At 50.7% G+C, this 13,211-nt stretch overlaps 1 protein-coding gene across 1 annotated transcript; it reads right to left on the bottom strand.

Annotated features, from left to right (window-relative positions):
* Window positions 1-710: 710 nt before the first annotated feature.
* Window positions 711-4,987, bottom strand: LOC121061217 (keratin, type II cytoskeletal 1-like). Its single transcript, XM_040539773.1, has 7 exons — window positions 4,356-4,987; window positions 3,098-3,315; window positions 2,375-2,435; window positions 1,974-2,069; window positions 1,463-1,627; window positions 1,237-1,362; window positions 711-935 (listed from the first exon to the last, which is right to left on the bottom strand). The coding sequence occupies exons 1-7, from the start codon at window positions 4,905-4,907 to the stop codon at window positions 711-713; spliced, it is 1,443 nt and encodes a 480-aa protein (XP_040395707.1). The 5' UTR covers window positions 4,908-4,987.
* Window positions 4,988-13,211: the final 8,224 nt, after the last annotated feature.

Raw genomic sequence — 13,211 nt, 5'->3', positions numbered from 1 at the left:
AGCAAGGTTCTTCATTTATCAATATAGTAATGAAATTTTGCCTCATCTGGTTCTGGGTCTTATGGCTTGACCAGCTTATGTTTTACGTGATCTGTGCCTTACACTGCAGGTGAACATACAGTGCAGCCTTTTCTTTTAGGAAGGAAAGCACTCGTCAGTCTCTCCCTTAGCTCCTATTTCCATAGGTTTGAGGACTTTTTTTTTTCCATTTAGTTCTGACAGGCACCATATGGACATTCTGACTAAGTGATATATTTCCTGCTTCCTAGAGATTTGGTTCAATTTAACTGTTAAGTTCAAAATTTAGTAGATCAAGATTGACACATACATTAGCATATAAATGCGTATACACATACCCTCTCAGAAGGGAGTACCATTTACTTTGTTTCCCTAGGAAACTAATCTAGAAGCACATGCGGTTGTTCTGGTGCTAGGTGTTAGGTGCTGCTGACAGCAGAATGATAACAGTGCCCTTAAGAAAAAGCAAAACCTCAAGATACTTACAGATCGTGGCTGGTGCGCCTTCTTGTATCCTGTGGATGAAAAGCAGCATTGAGACGATGCAGCCAATAAATATAAAAGTAAGCCTAGCCTCTATCACTAGGCTGAAAAATCTCACCCCTTCAAGGCAACAATTCTTCTAAGTGATGGGTGAGAGGATGGGACAGTGCACAGCACGGCTGCTCCCACCCAGGGGGAATAGCCTGTACCTACCTGGTCTCCTCCTCCTCAAGCAGTGACCTGTACATAGCAATTTCAATATCTAGGGCCAATTTCACATTCAGGAGCTCCTGATAATCATGAAGAATTCGAGCCAGGTCATCTTTGGCCTGCTGCAGGGCGTTCTCCAGATCCTGAAGCTTTTTCTGGCCGTCTCTGACAGCAGAGCTCCCATGCTGCTCAGCATCCTTAATGGCTTCTTCGTGTCCAGCATTCTGTGGAGGGCACAGACAGAATGCATCTGTAGCCCTCCAACAGAACAGGGATTTTCCAGCTCTCCCGCCTCAATGACAGAACTCAAACAATACAACACCTGACTGGGTTAATCAACTCAAATTACAACCCAGTGTAGACACCCAAAATCTAAATCTGCTTCAGTTTGAAGAGCAAATATCATCTCTAGGTTTGCCTCCAAAGGACAGGCTGCACTGGGCTGAGTGCAGGGCAGGCTGCGCTTAGTCCCCCGTGTAAGAACGACCTGAATGGTTTAGTCTTGTTGGAAAGTATCAGCTTTACCTTTTTCCTTACGATTTCAATTTCTGGTTGGAGTCTTTGGATCTGCCTGGTAAGTTCCTGGATTTCCTGGTAACTGTTCCTCAGTTGCTCCCGTTGATTTACCCACATGTTCTGAAGGTCCTGGTACTGATGTGCAGCAAGAAGAGAACAGAATTTTTGGTTTCTGGGCCAATGAACCCCAAGCCAGGCACAGACTTATCTCTCTGCCTCGGTGATACCTACTCACCCTGCCTCGGTACATGGCATCTACTTCAGCTTTGCTTTTCTGAGCAATTGCCTCGTACTCCTGCCTGACTTCCTCAACGACGCCATCCATGTTCAGCTCCCTGTTGTTGTCCATGGACAGAACAACGTTGGTGTTGCCAGCTACTGTTTGCAGCTGGGACAGCTCCTGCGAGGAAAACAAGATTTAGGATTTCAACAGCCAACTGAGCAGTTCAGGCCCTGTTAGGAGGAATGAAACGGGACCTCAGGACAGCTACCACCAGAGTTCCCCTGCACACCCCAGGTCCTATCGCTCCACCACCAGCTGTAATTGTCAAGTGTCTCTTCCAGCCTTCATGACACACCAGCCCCCTTCCTCACTCACAGATAAAAACCAATTTTATTAGATGCAAGGCCAAGGATGACCCACTCTGCAACACCTCCCTACACACAAATGGGAATTTTCCTGGAGCCTCCAAAGATGTGTGTGCTTCCTGACCTGAGGGGAAGTTTTTAACCAGAGGCATACTCACAGCATCATGCAAGCATCTGAGGAACTCAAGCTCCTGCTTCAGTATTTCCACCCGAACTTCAAACTCCATCTTCCCCATGTAGGCACTGTCCAGCTCCTGCAAGGAAATCCACAGACCCTTATGTGTCTTTGATGGCAAACTCTCCACCGAAATGCAATTCTTACAAGACTTGATAATATTTAATTAAGCCCTCATTCCCGGAGTCAGATAATGGCCTAAGAATCTCAGCTTTCATTTGAAAATTTCTCTCCCTGCTTGCAGTGAAAAGATCAGGTTTTAGATTACTCCAGTTAGAGGAGTTCAGTTAGGCAAAACCCCCACTTTTGCAAACCTCAGCAACCATCCAGTTGCTGTTTTATTTCTGAAGCTTTAAGTTAACTCAACATCACGCATTACTTCACCTTTTTAAGCTCCACAAACTCCTCTTCCTTGGACGTGCGCTTGTTGATTTCATCCTCGAATCTGTCGCAGCAGAGAAAAGAAATGTGTAGCTCATCGCTTGTCTTAATTTTTCAGTCAAGTGGCTCAGAAAGCAAAGGGAATCGCCCAAACAGTGAATGTGTGAAGCTTTCATTTAACTTCATTTAATTTCTAGCAGCTGCAAAACCAATGGCAAACCCTCTGCAAAGGCATAAGCTACATCAGCAGACAGAACATGCTATAGATCAGCTACAATGCCCTTGTGACTCTGAACTCGTTTCATGTAGAAAAGTGTTACGTCTCTTGGATGCCGCTGAGCCAGAAGAAGTGACTCTTCTCGACTGGCCCCGTCTCAGCTCTGTCCCTCCTCCTCCTGCCTCCAGGTTTACCAAACCCCTGCCAGGGAAGCAGGGGTGAGGAATCCAGGGCTGCTCGCTGCCTGGGGGAGGCAGGGCATGAAGGAGTACCAAAACGATAAATCCACAGATTTTTCCTGTCACTGCGCTGGGTTCTACCCCCACTGGATCTGGTTTGCTCTTCCAGCTTCAGCGTCCCACAGTGAACCTGCCGCAGAGTAGTGCTACAATGGCTACAAACCGCTTGAAGGCAAGAAGCTAAGCTGTGCATTCCCAGAGCACAATTATCACCACTTTGGAAAATCCCAGCTCTACAATCTGCCTTTTCCCAGTCTTGAGACTATTCACCTCTTTTTGTAGTCTTCAACAAGCTGAAGCATATTATAGGCTTCTGGATCCAGCTGCTCCTTCTGGCTCTGGAGCATCTCCAGCTGCCTCTGCAGGTTGCTGATGTACGACTGGAAGAACGTGGCGATGTTCCTGCTCTCCTCTGGGTTGGAGCTCTGCTGCTGCAGAAGTTCCCACTTGGTCATCAGGGCCTGGTTCTGCCGCTCAAGACATTGAACCTGGAAGGCAAAGCAGAGGAGCTTGGCAGCAACATATGGGTGAGAAGAGCCAGCCCCTTCCCAGACCACACAGGACCTCTCCATAAATCTCTCTCGCCTTAGAGAAGGAGGTCAGAAAGACCTACACCGTGCAGAGCTGGCATTTTTGGAAAACTAAAGGGACAGCAAAAAAGGTTGTGAGCTGGGAGCTGACATCCAGAAGGTTCCAAAAAAAAGAGTCAAAGGTGCTCCCATTTTTTCAGCACTAAGCATGCTTAAAATAGCTGGGCGTAACCAACGAGTTTCTGTAAGGTGATACAAGAAGCCCTTATGTCTTCACGTGGGACAAATAACACCAGCTTCCACCCCGTGCAGAGACACATGTGAACACCCAAACAGAGGCACATGCCAGGTCTGTGTGGGTGGAAGTGTTTTTCTGGATGTTTTTCTCCCGTGCCTGTGAGTAGGAATGGCTGGGAAGATAAGACTGCACATAGAGGCAGAAGCATTGGGCATAACACAAAAAAAGGTAAAGAACAACGTGGGAGCCACTGGCCACTGGGAAGAGTCTCAGGTCTCCAAGCAAAGGAGTCACTTTCTGCTTCGTGGTTGGTAGAAATGGGACTTTTGCTTTGCTTAGGGAAAAGAAACAGAACATACCAAGGATGTCCAAGTCCACCACCCATTTCTCTTGCTAGCACAAACAATTCTCAAGCCCCAGGACATGACTAGCCATGCACATACCCTTTTCCTCTAAAAGGAAGAGTTATGATGTCAGTGACATACCAGCAGTTTGTTATTGTCTTGCCACAAAAGACGACTCAGAGATACTTATCCCAGGGCTAAATGTGATTCATGCAGCAGCATTTATAGCAAGCTATTAACAACTTCACACCAGCGTAAGGGAATCCAGCCAATGCTGAGATTTTTGGGGCAGAGGATGCAATGTAAAGGGGGATCAGATGCCCGAATCAGGCGTGTCCCCATGTCTCGTGGGCACTGAAGCACCCCTGCCATTCCCTCTATCCTGGATAAGAAGTCCAAAAAGAACAGGGACTTACCTTATCGATGAATGATGCAAATTTGTTGTTGAGAGTCTTAATCTGCTCTTTCTCATCTGACCGCATCCTCTGGAACTGGGGGTCAACTTGTATTTGTATCGGCCTCAGCAGGCTGGTGTTGATGCGGACCTCCTCGATGCCTCTGCTGACACCAGCGTGCCCAAAGCTCCGTCCAGCCCCTTGCTCGCTAAAGGCAAGGCCAAGATATCCACCACGTGCCCCTCCGCCTGGTCCTCCTCTGTACACGCTACCACCACCGTGAAAATCTCCCACAAAATACCCTCTTCTTCCAAAGCCCCTATCAAGATATCCCCCACCACCGAACCCCAGGCACCTGCCATATCCTCCTTCTTCTCCATAGCCTCCACTGGGAGAAACGTTCCTAAACCCTCCGAGGCTCCTGCTGCCATACCCATAACCACCCCATCTCTCTTCTCTGTCGCCTTCCCAATGGCTCATGGCAGCCGCACTCCTCCCGCTCCCCAATGTGCCGCAGTGAGCAGAAGAAGAGCTGAAGTACCCGTCCCCAAATCTGGAGAACTGGTGGCTCATGTCGTTGCTTTCGGAGTGTTAGGACAAGACGAGAGAGCAGGTGGGGACAGTGCAAAACGGGAGGAGAAACGAGTGAAGGATCCTCAGCTCCTCTGCTGGGGGTGACAGAAGTTCTCCTTTATATGATCTGGAGGAGTTAGCCTCCATTCCGTGGTAATTAGCAGGTCTGTTAATATTGTTATTGGATTGGTTCATCAGGCAGCAATTAATGGGTGCTTGAACAGGGGACAGAGTAAACACCACACACCAGTGGAGGAATTGTGAAACTCTCCAAATCCTGCTTGACTCATGAGCTTTGCTCAGGTGAGATTTCCTTATCTCATTAGCCTGCCCTCCATCATTAATTACAACTCGCACAGTTATCCATATGCATTACCATGGTTTGTCCTCTCTTGAATTTCCCCACCGCTTTGGGCACTTCATTTTATGAGATGTGATGTCTTGGTATTGTCCTCATAGTGACTTGGGCTGGGGGCGACCCACCTTGATTCGTGCCATCACCCAAAGCATGTGCTACACAAAGCAGGCTGCGTCCTGCTGCTGACACCACTGAAAGCCTCCAGCTTTGACTAATATCTCAGAAAAGCAACCAAAATCCAATCCAGCATCCCCAGAACCACTGGTGGAACAATTTCCATGGGGCAAGGTCCTCTCCCTGGTCCCTCGCACAGCTTTCAGATGCACTGGGCTGCGCCTTGAGAGGATGCGCTTCTTCCCAAGGGTGCTGGGCCGATCCCCCCAGGTGCGTGGGTTACATGGCCAGGGCTTCGCAGCCCTCACCCTAGGTCCCTTTGGAAGAGACTCAGAATCCCCTGAATGGGAGGCTTGTAGGGAGAGCTGATGTACCTATGAGTGGGTGGGCTGAGATCTCAGGGCATCGTTAGGCTCAGGAGGGGATTAGCACAACGCCAGATTTGCTGCCAGCTGCACCAAGCCACCGCAGGCACCTCACAAGGAAGTGCTGCACAAAAACCAGTGCCCACACAAAACCAGTGCCCTAAACTCATGCACCAGTTCCCCGCACAAAGCAAACCACATGGCTGCTGGAGCATGCAGAAGCTCTGCACTGCTCTACGAGGCACCAGCATCCTGCAAACCCCACTGAAGTAGCAGCCATCCTGCCCCGTATGCCACGTAAACTGGGCTGCTGCTGGGACCAGCGCTGGTATGGCCCAGCCCCAGCACTGCACGGCCTCAAAACAGCTCAGCCTCGGCATGGCTCAGCCTCAACACAAATCAGCCTTGGCACGAATCAACCTTGGCATAGTGGCCCCAGCCACACCTGGACCTGCTGAGCTGGCTGCAGAAGCAGCGACGCATCCGGGCTCAGAGATGCTCGTGCATCCTGCGGAGGAAGGAGATGCCTCCTGCTGCCGCGCAGCCAGTTGGCATCGCTCTCAGACGCCTCCGAGTAGCTCCGACACTTCACAGGGAACAGCAAGACACACACACGTGGACCAAAAAGAAACAACAAGAGAGGTCCCAACATGCATAGACCAGAAAGAAACAGCAGGAGATGTCCCACCACACGTGCACCACAAGGACCACAGGCCCAACACGTCCGTCCCATGGTGGTGGCCATCATTAAGTCTGTCGGGGAGTGGGGTCCTTCAGGGGCCACGCAAGTCTCCCTGGTTCTTTGGGTGGGGGGTTGAAGCAAATTAAAATGGTATCCAAAAGGCATCCAATTTACTGCCTAGGCTGCTTCTTGCGCTCAAGGAAATGGATCTACACTTGCACAGGACCGTCTAATCCACCCAAAATAGAAAGCTTAAATGGCTAAAATAGGGCAGGGAAGAAAAACGTGCAAAATCTTCTTCTGGTCACCTGGGGACACAAACCAATGCCCTTTACAAGCCATGTCCAATGAGCACTGCAAGGAAATTGGCAGCCACTGGACACACAGCAGCGTGGTACAGTAGTCCATTAATAAATACAGTACTTAAATTTAATAGCGGTGCAGATGGAAGAGATAGACATGCATACACAGGACTGAAATTGCAGATCTTGATCACTGATTGCCTAAATACCTGTGTAAGTAGGGCCCTCAGACACCCAGGAAATGGGACTGGGGTCGCATAGGCACACCTATAAAAATGCCTCTCATCCCACAGACTTTCGTTTTCCCCCACCTTCCATTGTCAGCACCAATGACAGCCACAAAGAGACTGGAAGGGAGGAAGAGGAGGAGGAGAAGCAAGAGGGCCCCACATCAGGGCATGCGCAGAGCCAGGCAAATTGCCAGCCCAGCACACCAAGGTTGCGAAGCTTCCTGGAGAGGAAAGTTGGAGAGGTCTGGGTGCCCCCTAAGGTGGAAGGGCTTTGAGACTGACGGAGGCTGGCACCCGGTCCTGCAGGCCAGGAATGTTTTTCTGGGGGGAAAACGCTCATTTGCCTCAGTAAACAGAAGCGCTTTGTGGAAACACACCGGTTCCATTGTGCAGAACCAGGGTGGGAGACGATGGAGCCCAACAGTGCGAGCTCAGTGGGCAGATGGGCAGGAACCAGGCACCGTGCCTGCCGTCAGCCTCCCCACCGGGAGCTGCTCTGTGGTGCGAATGCACAGAAGCAACCTGAGGACCACGACAGCTCAGGGACAGCCCTGCATCTCCACTGGCACGTGGGCGGTCGCCTTTTGGGCTGAAGAAGGCCAGAAAATGGGATTGGGTGGAGACCAAGACACCAGGGGACCAGCCTGTAGGAGGCTGGAACCAACGTTCGGCTCACAAGGACAGCGCCAGCCAGGCCAAGGGCTCCAGGAGCATCATCCCTCCCCATGGCTTCAGAATGGGTGCTCGGCTCCAAAAAAGCCAAAGCTCTGCGGGATGGAGCCTCTCTGTGTCACTTCCCTGCCTCCTCTCACCTGCAGGAGCCACTTTGCATGGGGTGGGCAGCGCTAGGGCTCCCTTTTAGCCTCAGGTCTGGACCAGCAGGTATTCTTCTGGTACACGTGCAGCATCACTTTGCCTTGCAGACCCGTTAACAAGTGACTAATGACTAATTATTCCAGGGTAACAGGAAGGTAAACAAGTCTATAACTTAATTTTAACCACCTATAATATTAAATGATCTATTCAGAAAATACTAATCATAATTATAATATCTCTTAATCTCTTACTTCCCCTACAAGGAATGTGAAAGTACTAATTTAACACAATGTGTGAAAATAATGAAGCAGTTTTTCTATTGCTGTTACTAACTGCAGTGAGTGGATGAGGCAGAGGTTTGTTGCTTTCCTTACTTTATTTTATGCAGCTGCACTCATGAGGAGGTAGCACAGGGCCACTCTGATGCCCTGGAGCTGGGGCGTGCTGTGCTGGAGTCATGCAGAGATGAAATCTCCAAAGGGTTTCAGGAGAAATATAGATGAGCTGCAGAATAAAAAAATAAAAGGAAAAATGAGCATGAGAAGGAAACTTGGGTTGAACTCTAGGTTAAACATGCCAGGTGCCATGAGAAAACATGACTTCTTTCTGTGTGCAGCTGCTCCTCAGTAGGAAAATATCAATGTAAAAGGCATCCATGACACAAATAAAGGAAAAAAATAAGGGCGGCTTCATAGTCTGAATCCACAATAGGAATAAGGACAGGGAGCTGCTGGAGCTAACACCAGTGCTCAGCACACACAGGAGCAGCCCCCCAGAAGTCACAGTCCCCCAGAGCCCCCCAGTCTTGGGGCTGGCTTCCAGCAGCTCCCCAGGGTGAGCAGCCAAAGCGAGCCCAGTCTGAGCCATGACCCCATGCCGTGCCTGGCAGGACTCTCACAAAATCCACGGAAACCCAGGAAATGCTGGAAACCTGCTCAGTGGACCTGTCCTGCCCAGCTGGGTGGGGGATCACCAGTTCTCCTGGTCAGAGAGCAGAGGAAGAGAACATGCTGAAAGACTCACAGCGAGCACCCAAAAGGGCTGCTTGTGATGGGAGCAATTTTAATAACATACTTCCCACCCCAGTAGGAAGTTGAAACAGCTGGAAATAATTCTGGCAGATGTTCAGAATCCAGTAAACAATGTGATTAGCAGCCGGTAAAAGAAGTGGGTCCCAGTGTTGCCGTCGTTGTGCGGAGTGTCATTACAGCTGGGAAGGTCACCACACCCACACCATCATGCCTACGTCCCACCTGGGCTGGCCTCCCGAGTGGTTAGAGCTGATAATTAGTCTAATCAAGGTCAGACTTTGATCAATTGAGTAAATCACTCTTTTGAGTTATTGGAACCTCAATTGCTGTCATTAGCTCTGCAGGAGCAATAACAGCACCCACAGGACAACAACACAGGTGGAGAACAGGTGAACCAACACCAAGCACCAGAATTTTGGTTCTTCTTAGACTAGACCTAAGCCCAGCAAGGGAAAGCTCCATCAAAAGGTCACGTAGTGTAAGCACCTTGTGATGCCCAACTCTAAAGGCATTTTGTCTGCTTTGTCCCTATTTTGTCTAATCTTGCCATGCTGAGCTGCTGCTCAGAGCTGTCCTTTATCAAGAGGAGCTTCCCAGGAAGCATCCTATCCTGCTTTCTTCTCAATTCACACGTTGTCACTGAACGGCTCACCTCCCGAGCCCCAGCCATTTTGGCTCTCTCCTGCTGCACGTTGCAGGGAGATGGGCAGCTAACTCTGGGCAGTAAGGAGTAACTGAGATGTGTGTGTATATATGTTTTCTACAATGTACTTAATGTCTTTTCTGAGCCCTCTAGTGGCACCTGCCACAGTCTCTGCTTTGAAATCCTCTCAGAGCCATGAATCGCACAGCTCAGTGCAATTCACCGAGTCCTCAGCATGGCCACAGGATGCCCCAGACCTGAAGCACCCCACTGCACTTACTGCCGATGCTCTGCTAGCCTGGTGCTACCACCCATCACAGCCCCACCACAAAATACCCCCCCTGCCCAGAAAAAGGACCTGGCGACCTGCCGCAGGCTGCCACAGCCCACCACGAGTCTTCACAAGGGAAAAGTCACGGCTCCCACCTTGCCAACAAGAGGCAAGGGTTTTGCTGAGGTCTCGATTTGCTCCTTCTCCAGCATCGGCACCTTCTGAGCCCTGGGTTTGACACCGAGGCTGCGGGATGCCAGGAAACCTTGGACCATGGTGACTTTGTGCACGGCAGCAGAGGTGGCGGAGGGGATCTGGCCTCTCTTTTCCCAACAAACAACATTTTCACCAGAAATTTGCCATACAACCAAAGCACCCTCCCAGCTGAGAACCTCTAACACTGCCGTCCCCCCATCACGGGAGAAATACCTGCCACGGGGGGCCCCTTCATTCCCTTTTCTGTGTCTGCAAGGAACTGGGCTTGACTGGAGAGGCAAGAAAGGAGCAACCCAGGCCAGCTGACGGGCTTGGCTCCTTGGCTGCCAGCCCAGCCTCTGCTCCAGCAGGTTTCCAGCACCTGCGGAGGCACAGACAACACAAATGCCTTACTGGAGGGACTTCAGAGAGTGCTTTTTGAGGGAGGAGGGAGGCGGACTGTTCTGGGGACCCCCAGGACCAGCACAAGGTCTGTGCCTGGAACGAAGACCAGCTCCAGCTTCAGCTGAATCTGGACACATGTCAAGCCCTCTAAAGATGAGGCAAGCCCGAGGACCAGCAGCTCAGACAGACCTGTCACAAACGTGGTTATTTATTGGCGATGCAATGCCTCACTTGTCCTTTCATCCATCTGTCAGCCGGGAGCAAAGCACCATGAAGCCAGTGCTCCCTTTAGGTAGTGTTTTTCTAAACGACCTGAAGTTTGCATCTCAGCCTGGCCCATAATTTGCAGGGCAGTCAATTTGTCATCAACCCGGAGGACAAGAGCGAGCTCGGGTGTGCAAGCACAGGGCCGTGTCCCTGAGCAGGCTGCGAGCCCTCTGCTGGCACCTGGTGACCATGTCCCCGCTGTCTTCATCAGCACGCCGTGCCACGGGAGGCATGGGTTGGCTTCAGCCCGTGGTTAACAGCGGGCATCATTGTGCCGCGGCATGCCTGGGTGCTCAAGTAGCAATAGAGATGGTCAGAAAATGTGGGTTGTGGGGTCATGAGCGTAAACCTAAAGGAACATCAGCCAGCCCCCAGGGTGGAGCGGGTGAGCATGGGAGCAAGGCAAAGGGCACAGAAGCACCAGAATCCAAGGCAGTGGGTATAAGGAAGAAGAGGAGGAAGGGTTGCTGGCAGCACCGGGCACAGGTGATGCGGTTGCCAGAAGTTCAGTAAATCAAAATTCCCTCCTGTCTTCTCCCAAGGCCAGATACTTGATGGATGATGGAGCACGTACAGAGGTCAGCTGAGGTTTTCTGCTAAGTATTTGAGCGACTTTCAAACTTGGACAAGTAGAGTTGAAGGCAAGTGAGCTGGGGGTGCTGCCATTCCTGTTCCAAGAGGAGATAAGGGACCAAAGGATGCTGGCTTCTGCTTCAGCCACATATAACCTCCCTGCGCTTCAGCTCTGCCCTGAACATCTCATCCTCCAGGACTCTGAGAGACTCCTGCTGCTCAGGAGACATGAGCCACGTAAATACAGCATCAAGGATGAGGAGGCAGATTACCCCGGGAGACAATGATCCCATCCTTCTCACAGAGTCCCTCATAAAAGCAAATGCTGCCTGCTCACCAGCTGTTCGCTGTCCCATCCAATGCAAAGTGCGTGAGTCTTCCCCGTATTTGTTCAGTGACCAACCCAAGGGAAGCAGCCCTGGTAGCTCCTGAGGCCCTCCCATCATAAACACGATTAGCAACAATTAAAATCTCATTACAGCTCTAATTACAGCCAATATAATGCCACTCGAATTCATTCCTCAATTAACTCATAAAACATGGCATCTATTGTATTTCTTTCCAAATCCCAATGCAAGGAACTCACACCCTGGGCTGGGTAACACAACAGACACTGACCCATGCTGGTTCCCTTCCCCTGCATGCGGCCGTCCCAACATCCGGGGCTGTCTTCACACTCAGCAGGTCCCGACACCCCTGATACCCCTGATACCCCTGCATTGGAGGAGGGCTCAGGGTCCCACAACCCACATCCAGTTGTCCCCTGAGCCACAAGGCGCCCACCACCAGTGGCCAGATGGATACTGGGAGGGCCAGCAACTTGTGTCTGCCAGCCCCAGGTTACCCAGACTGGGTGATGGAGACTCAGTAGGAAACCCTAGGAGTGGGGCATTTGCCATCTCGCATTAAACACCAGTCTTTGCAAGTGCAAAATGACCCGAAAATGCAGGCGGGTTCTTGTGAGCACCTAGGCAGAGACCACAGGATGTTCCTGGGGGCACAGAAGCACATGTCCTTCTTGCAGAAAACCTTACAAATAACCCTCCCCCAAACAATTCTGGATACTTTTGTCCTCTTTTCCCAAAATGGCAACACCTTGTCTGCAGAAAAAAAAAATAAAAATATGATAATAATTGAAGCAAAACCATTGCTTGGTGAGGTTGAGGCTGTTTCGCAAGTGGGTTCACTTCTCTCAAACCAAACAACCCCCTTCACTGCAAATACGGATCTGTTCTTAAACTGGAGCCCGCGGCAATCACAGTGCCCCACGGAGCAAACGCAGGGAAGCCCAGTCACCAGGCTGTCACCATCCTTCTTTCAAGCAGGATGTACTTGAGCAATTAGCTCGACTCCCTTTTTTACAAGCCCAGCAGATGGGAACGATAAACTCCGGCACCTCCACATTTGAGCCTGGCCCCTCTCCAGGAAGAACTCAGGGAACTCGCAGGAGCCTGCGGCTTCCCGCGGGACCGAGCCTGCAGCTGGAGCCACAGCGCGTGGAGCCGGCAGGTCTGGGGCACAGCCAAGCCATGGGCTCCCCTGTTTCAGCATGTTGGAGACCTTCGCTCTCTCTGAAAGAAGTCCCCAAGAACACTGAAGGGCTTTGTGCCGTCTTGGCCCGTACCTGTCCTTGGGCTTTTCACCAGGGCGGGGAAGCAGGAGATGTCTTCTTGATCTTTCCCACCCCAACCTACAAATTTTCAGAATCAGAAATGTCACTGGTTATACAAACAAGAGTTCAGATGAGAGCTATTCTTTCTTCCTCATTTCCTTTTCTTATTTGGATGGCAAGGACTCCAGATTAAAGCTCCGCTCCACTTCTGTACTTTTGTCTGCCAGACACCATCCTGCAGCAGGACAACGCACACACAGCAGCACAGTCAAGGCTGATTCACCGACTGGTCCAGCGCTTGCTCCTCCCAATGCCGGAGAAGAATACAGCGAAGCATTAATCAAATTAATTCGGGTGCAATGGGATGCAATTTACGGAGGGCTAATGACTAACCCGGCTGGGCAATCTGGAGCTATAATAGCAGGTTTGGGGCTGTGTCT

The sequence above is a fragment of the Cygnus olor genome, chromosome 29 (genome assembly GCF_009769625.2).
Source record: "Cygnus olor isolate bCygOlo1 chromosome 29, bCygOlo1.pri.v2, whole genome shotgun sequence".
Classification (NCBI taxonomy): Eukaryota; Metazoa; Chordata; class Aves; order Anseriformes; family Anatidae; genus Cygnus; species Cygnus olor.
The sequence above is the reverse complement of the archived record's forward strand: the minus strand, read 5'-3'. Positions and strand labels throughout refer to the sequence as shown.

What these genes read in the sequence shown, in the direction of transcription:
- LOC121061217 (XM_040539773.1), bottom strand. Translation starts at nt 4,907, where the DNA reads ATGAGCCACCAGTTCTCCAGATTTGGGGACGGGTACTTCAGCTCTTCT. An exon ending in AGTTTGTGGAGCTTAAAAAG is followed by an intron (nt 2,070 to 2,374) that starts GTGAAGTAATGC and finishes ATTTCCTTGCAG; the next exon opens with GAGCTGGACAGTGCCTACAT. An exon ending in TCAGATGCTTGCATGATGCT is followed by an intron (nt 1,628 to 1,973) that starts GTGAGTATGCCT and finishes TTTTCCTCGCAG; the next exon opens with GAGCTGTCCCAGCTGCAAAC.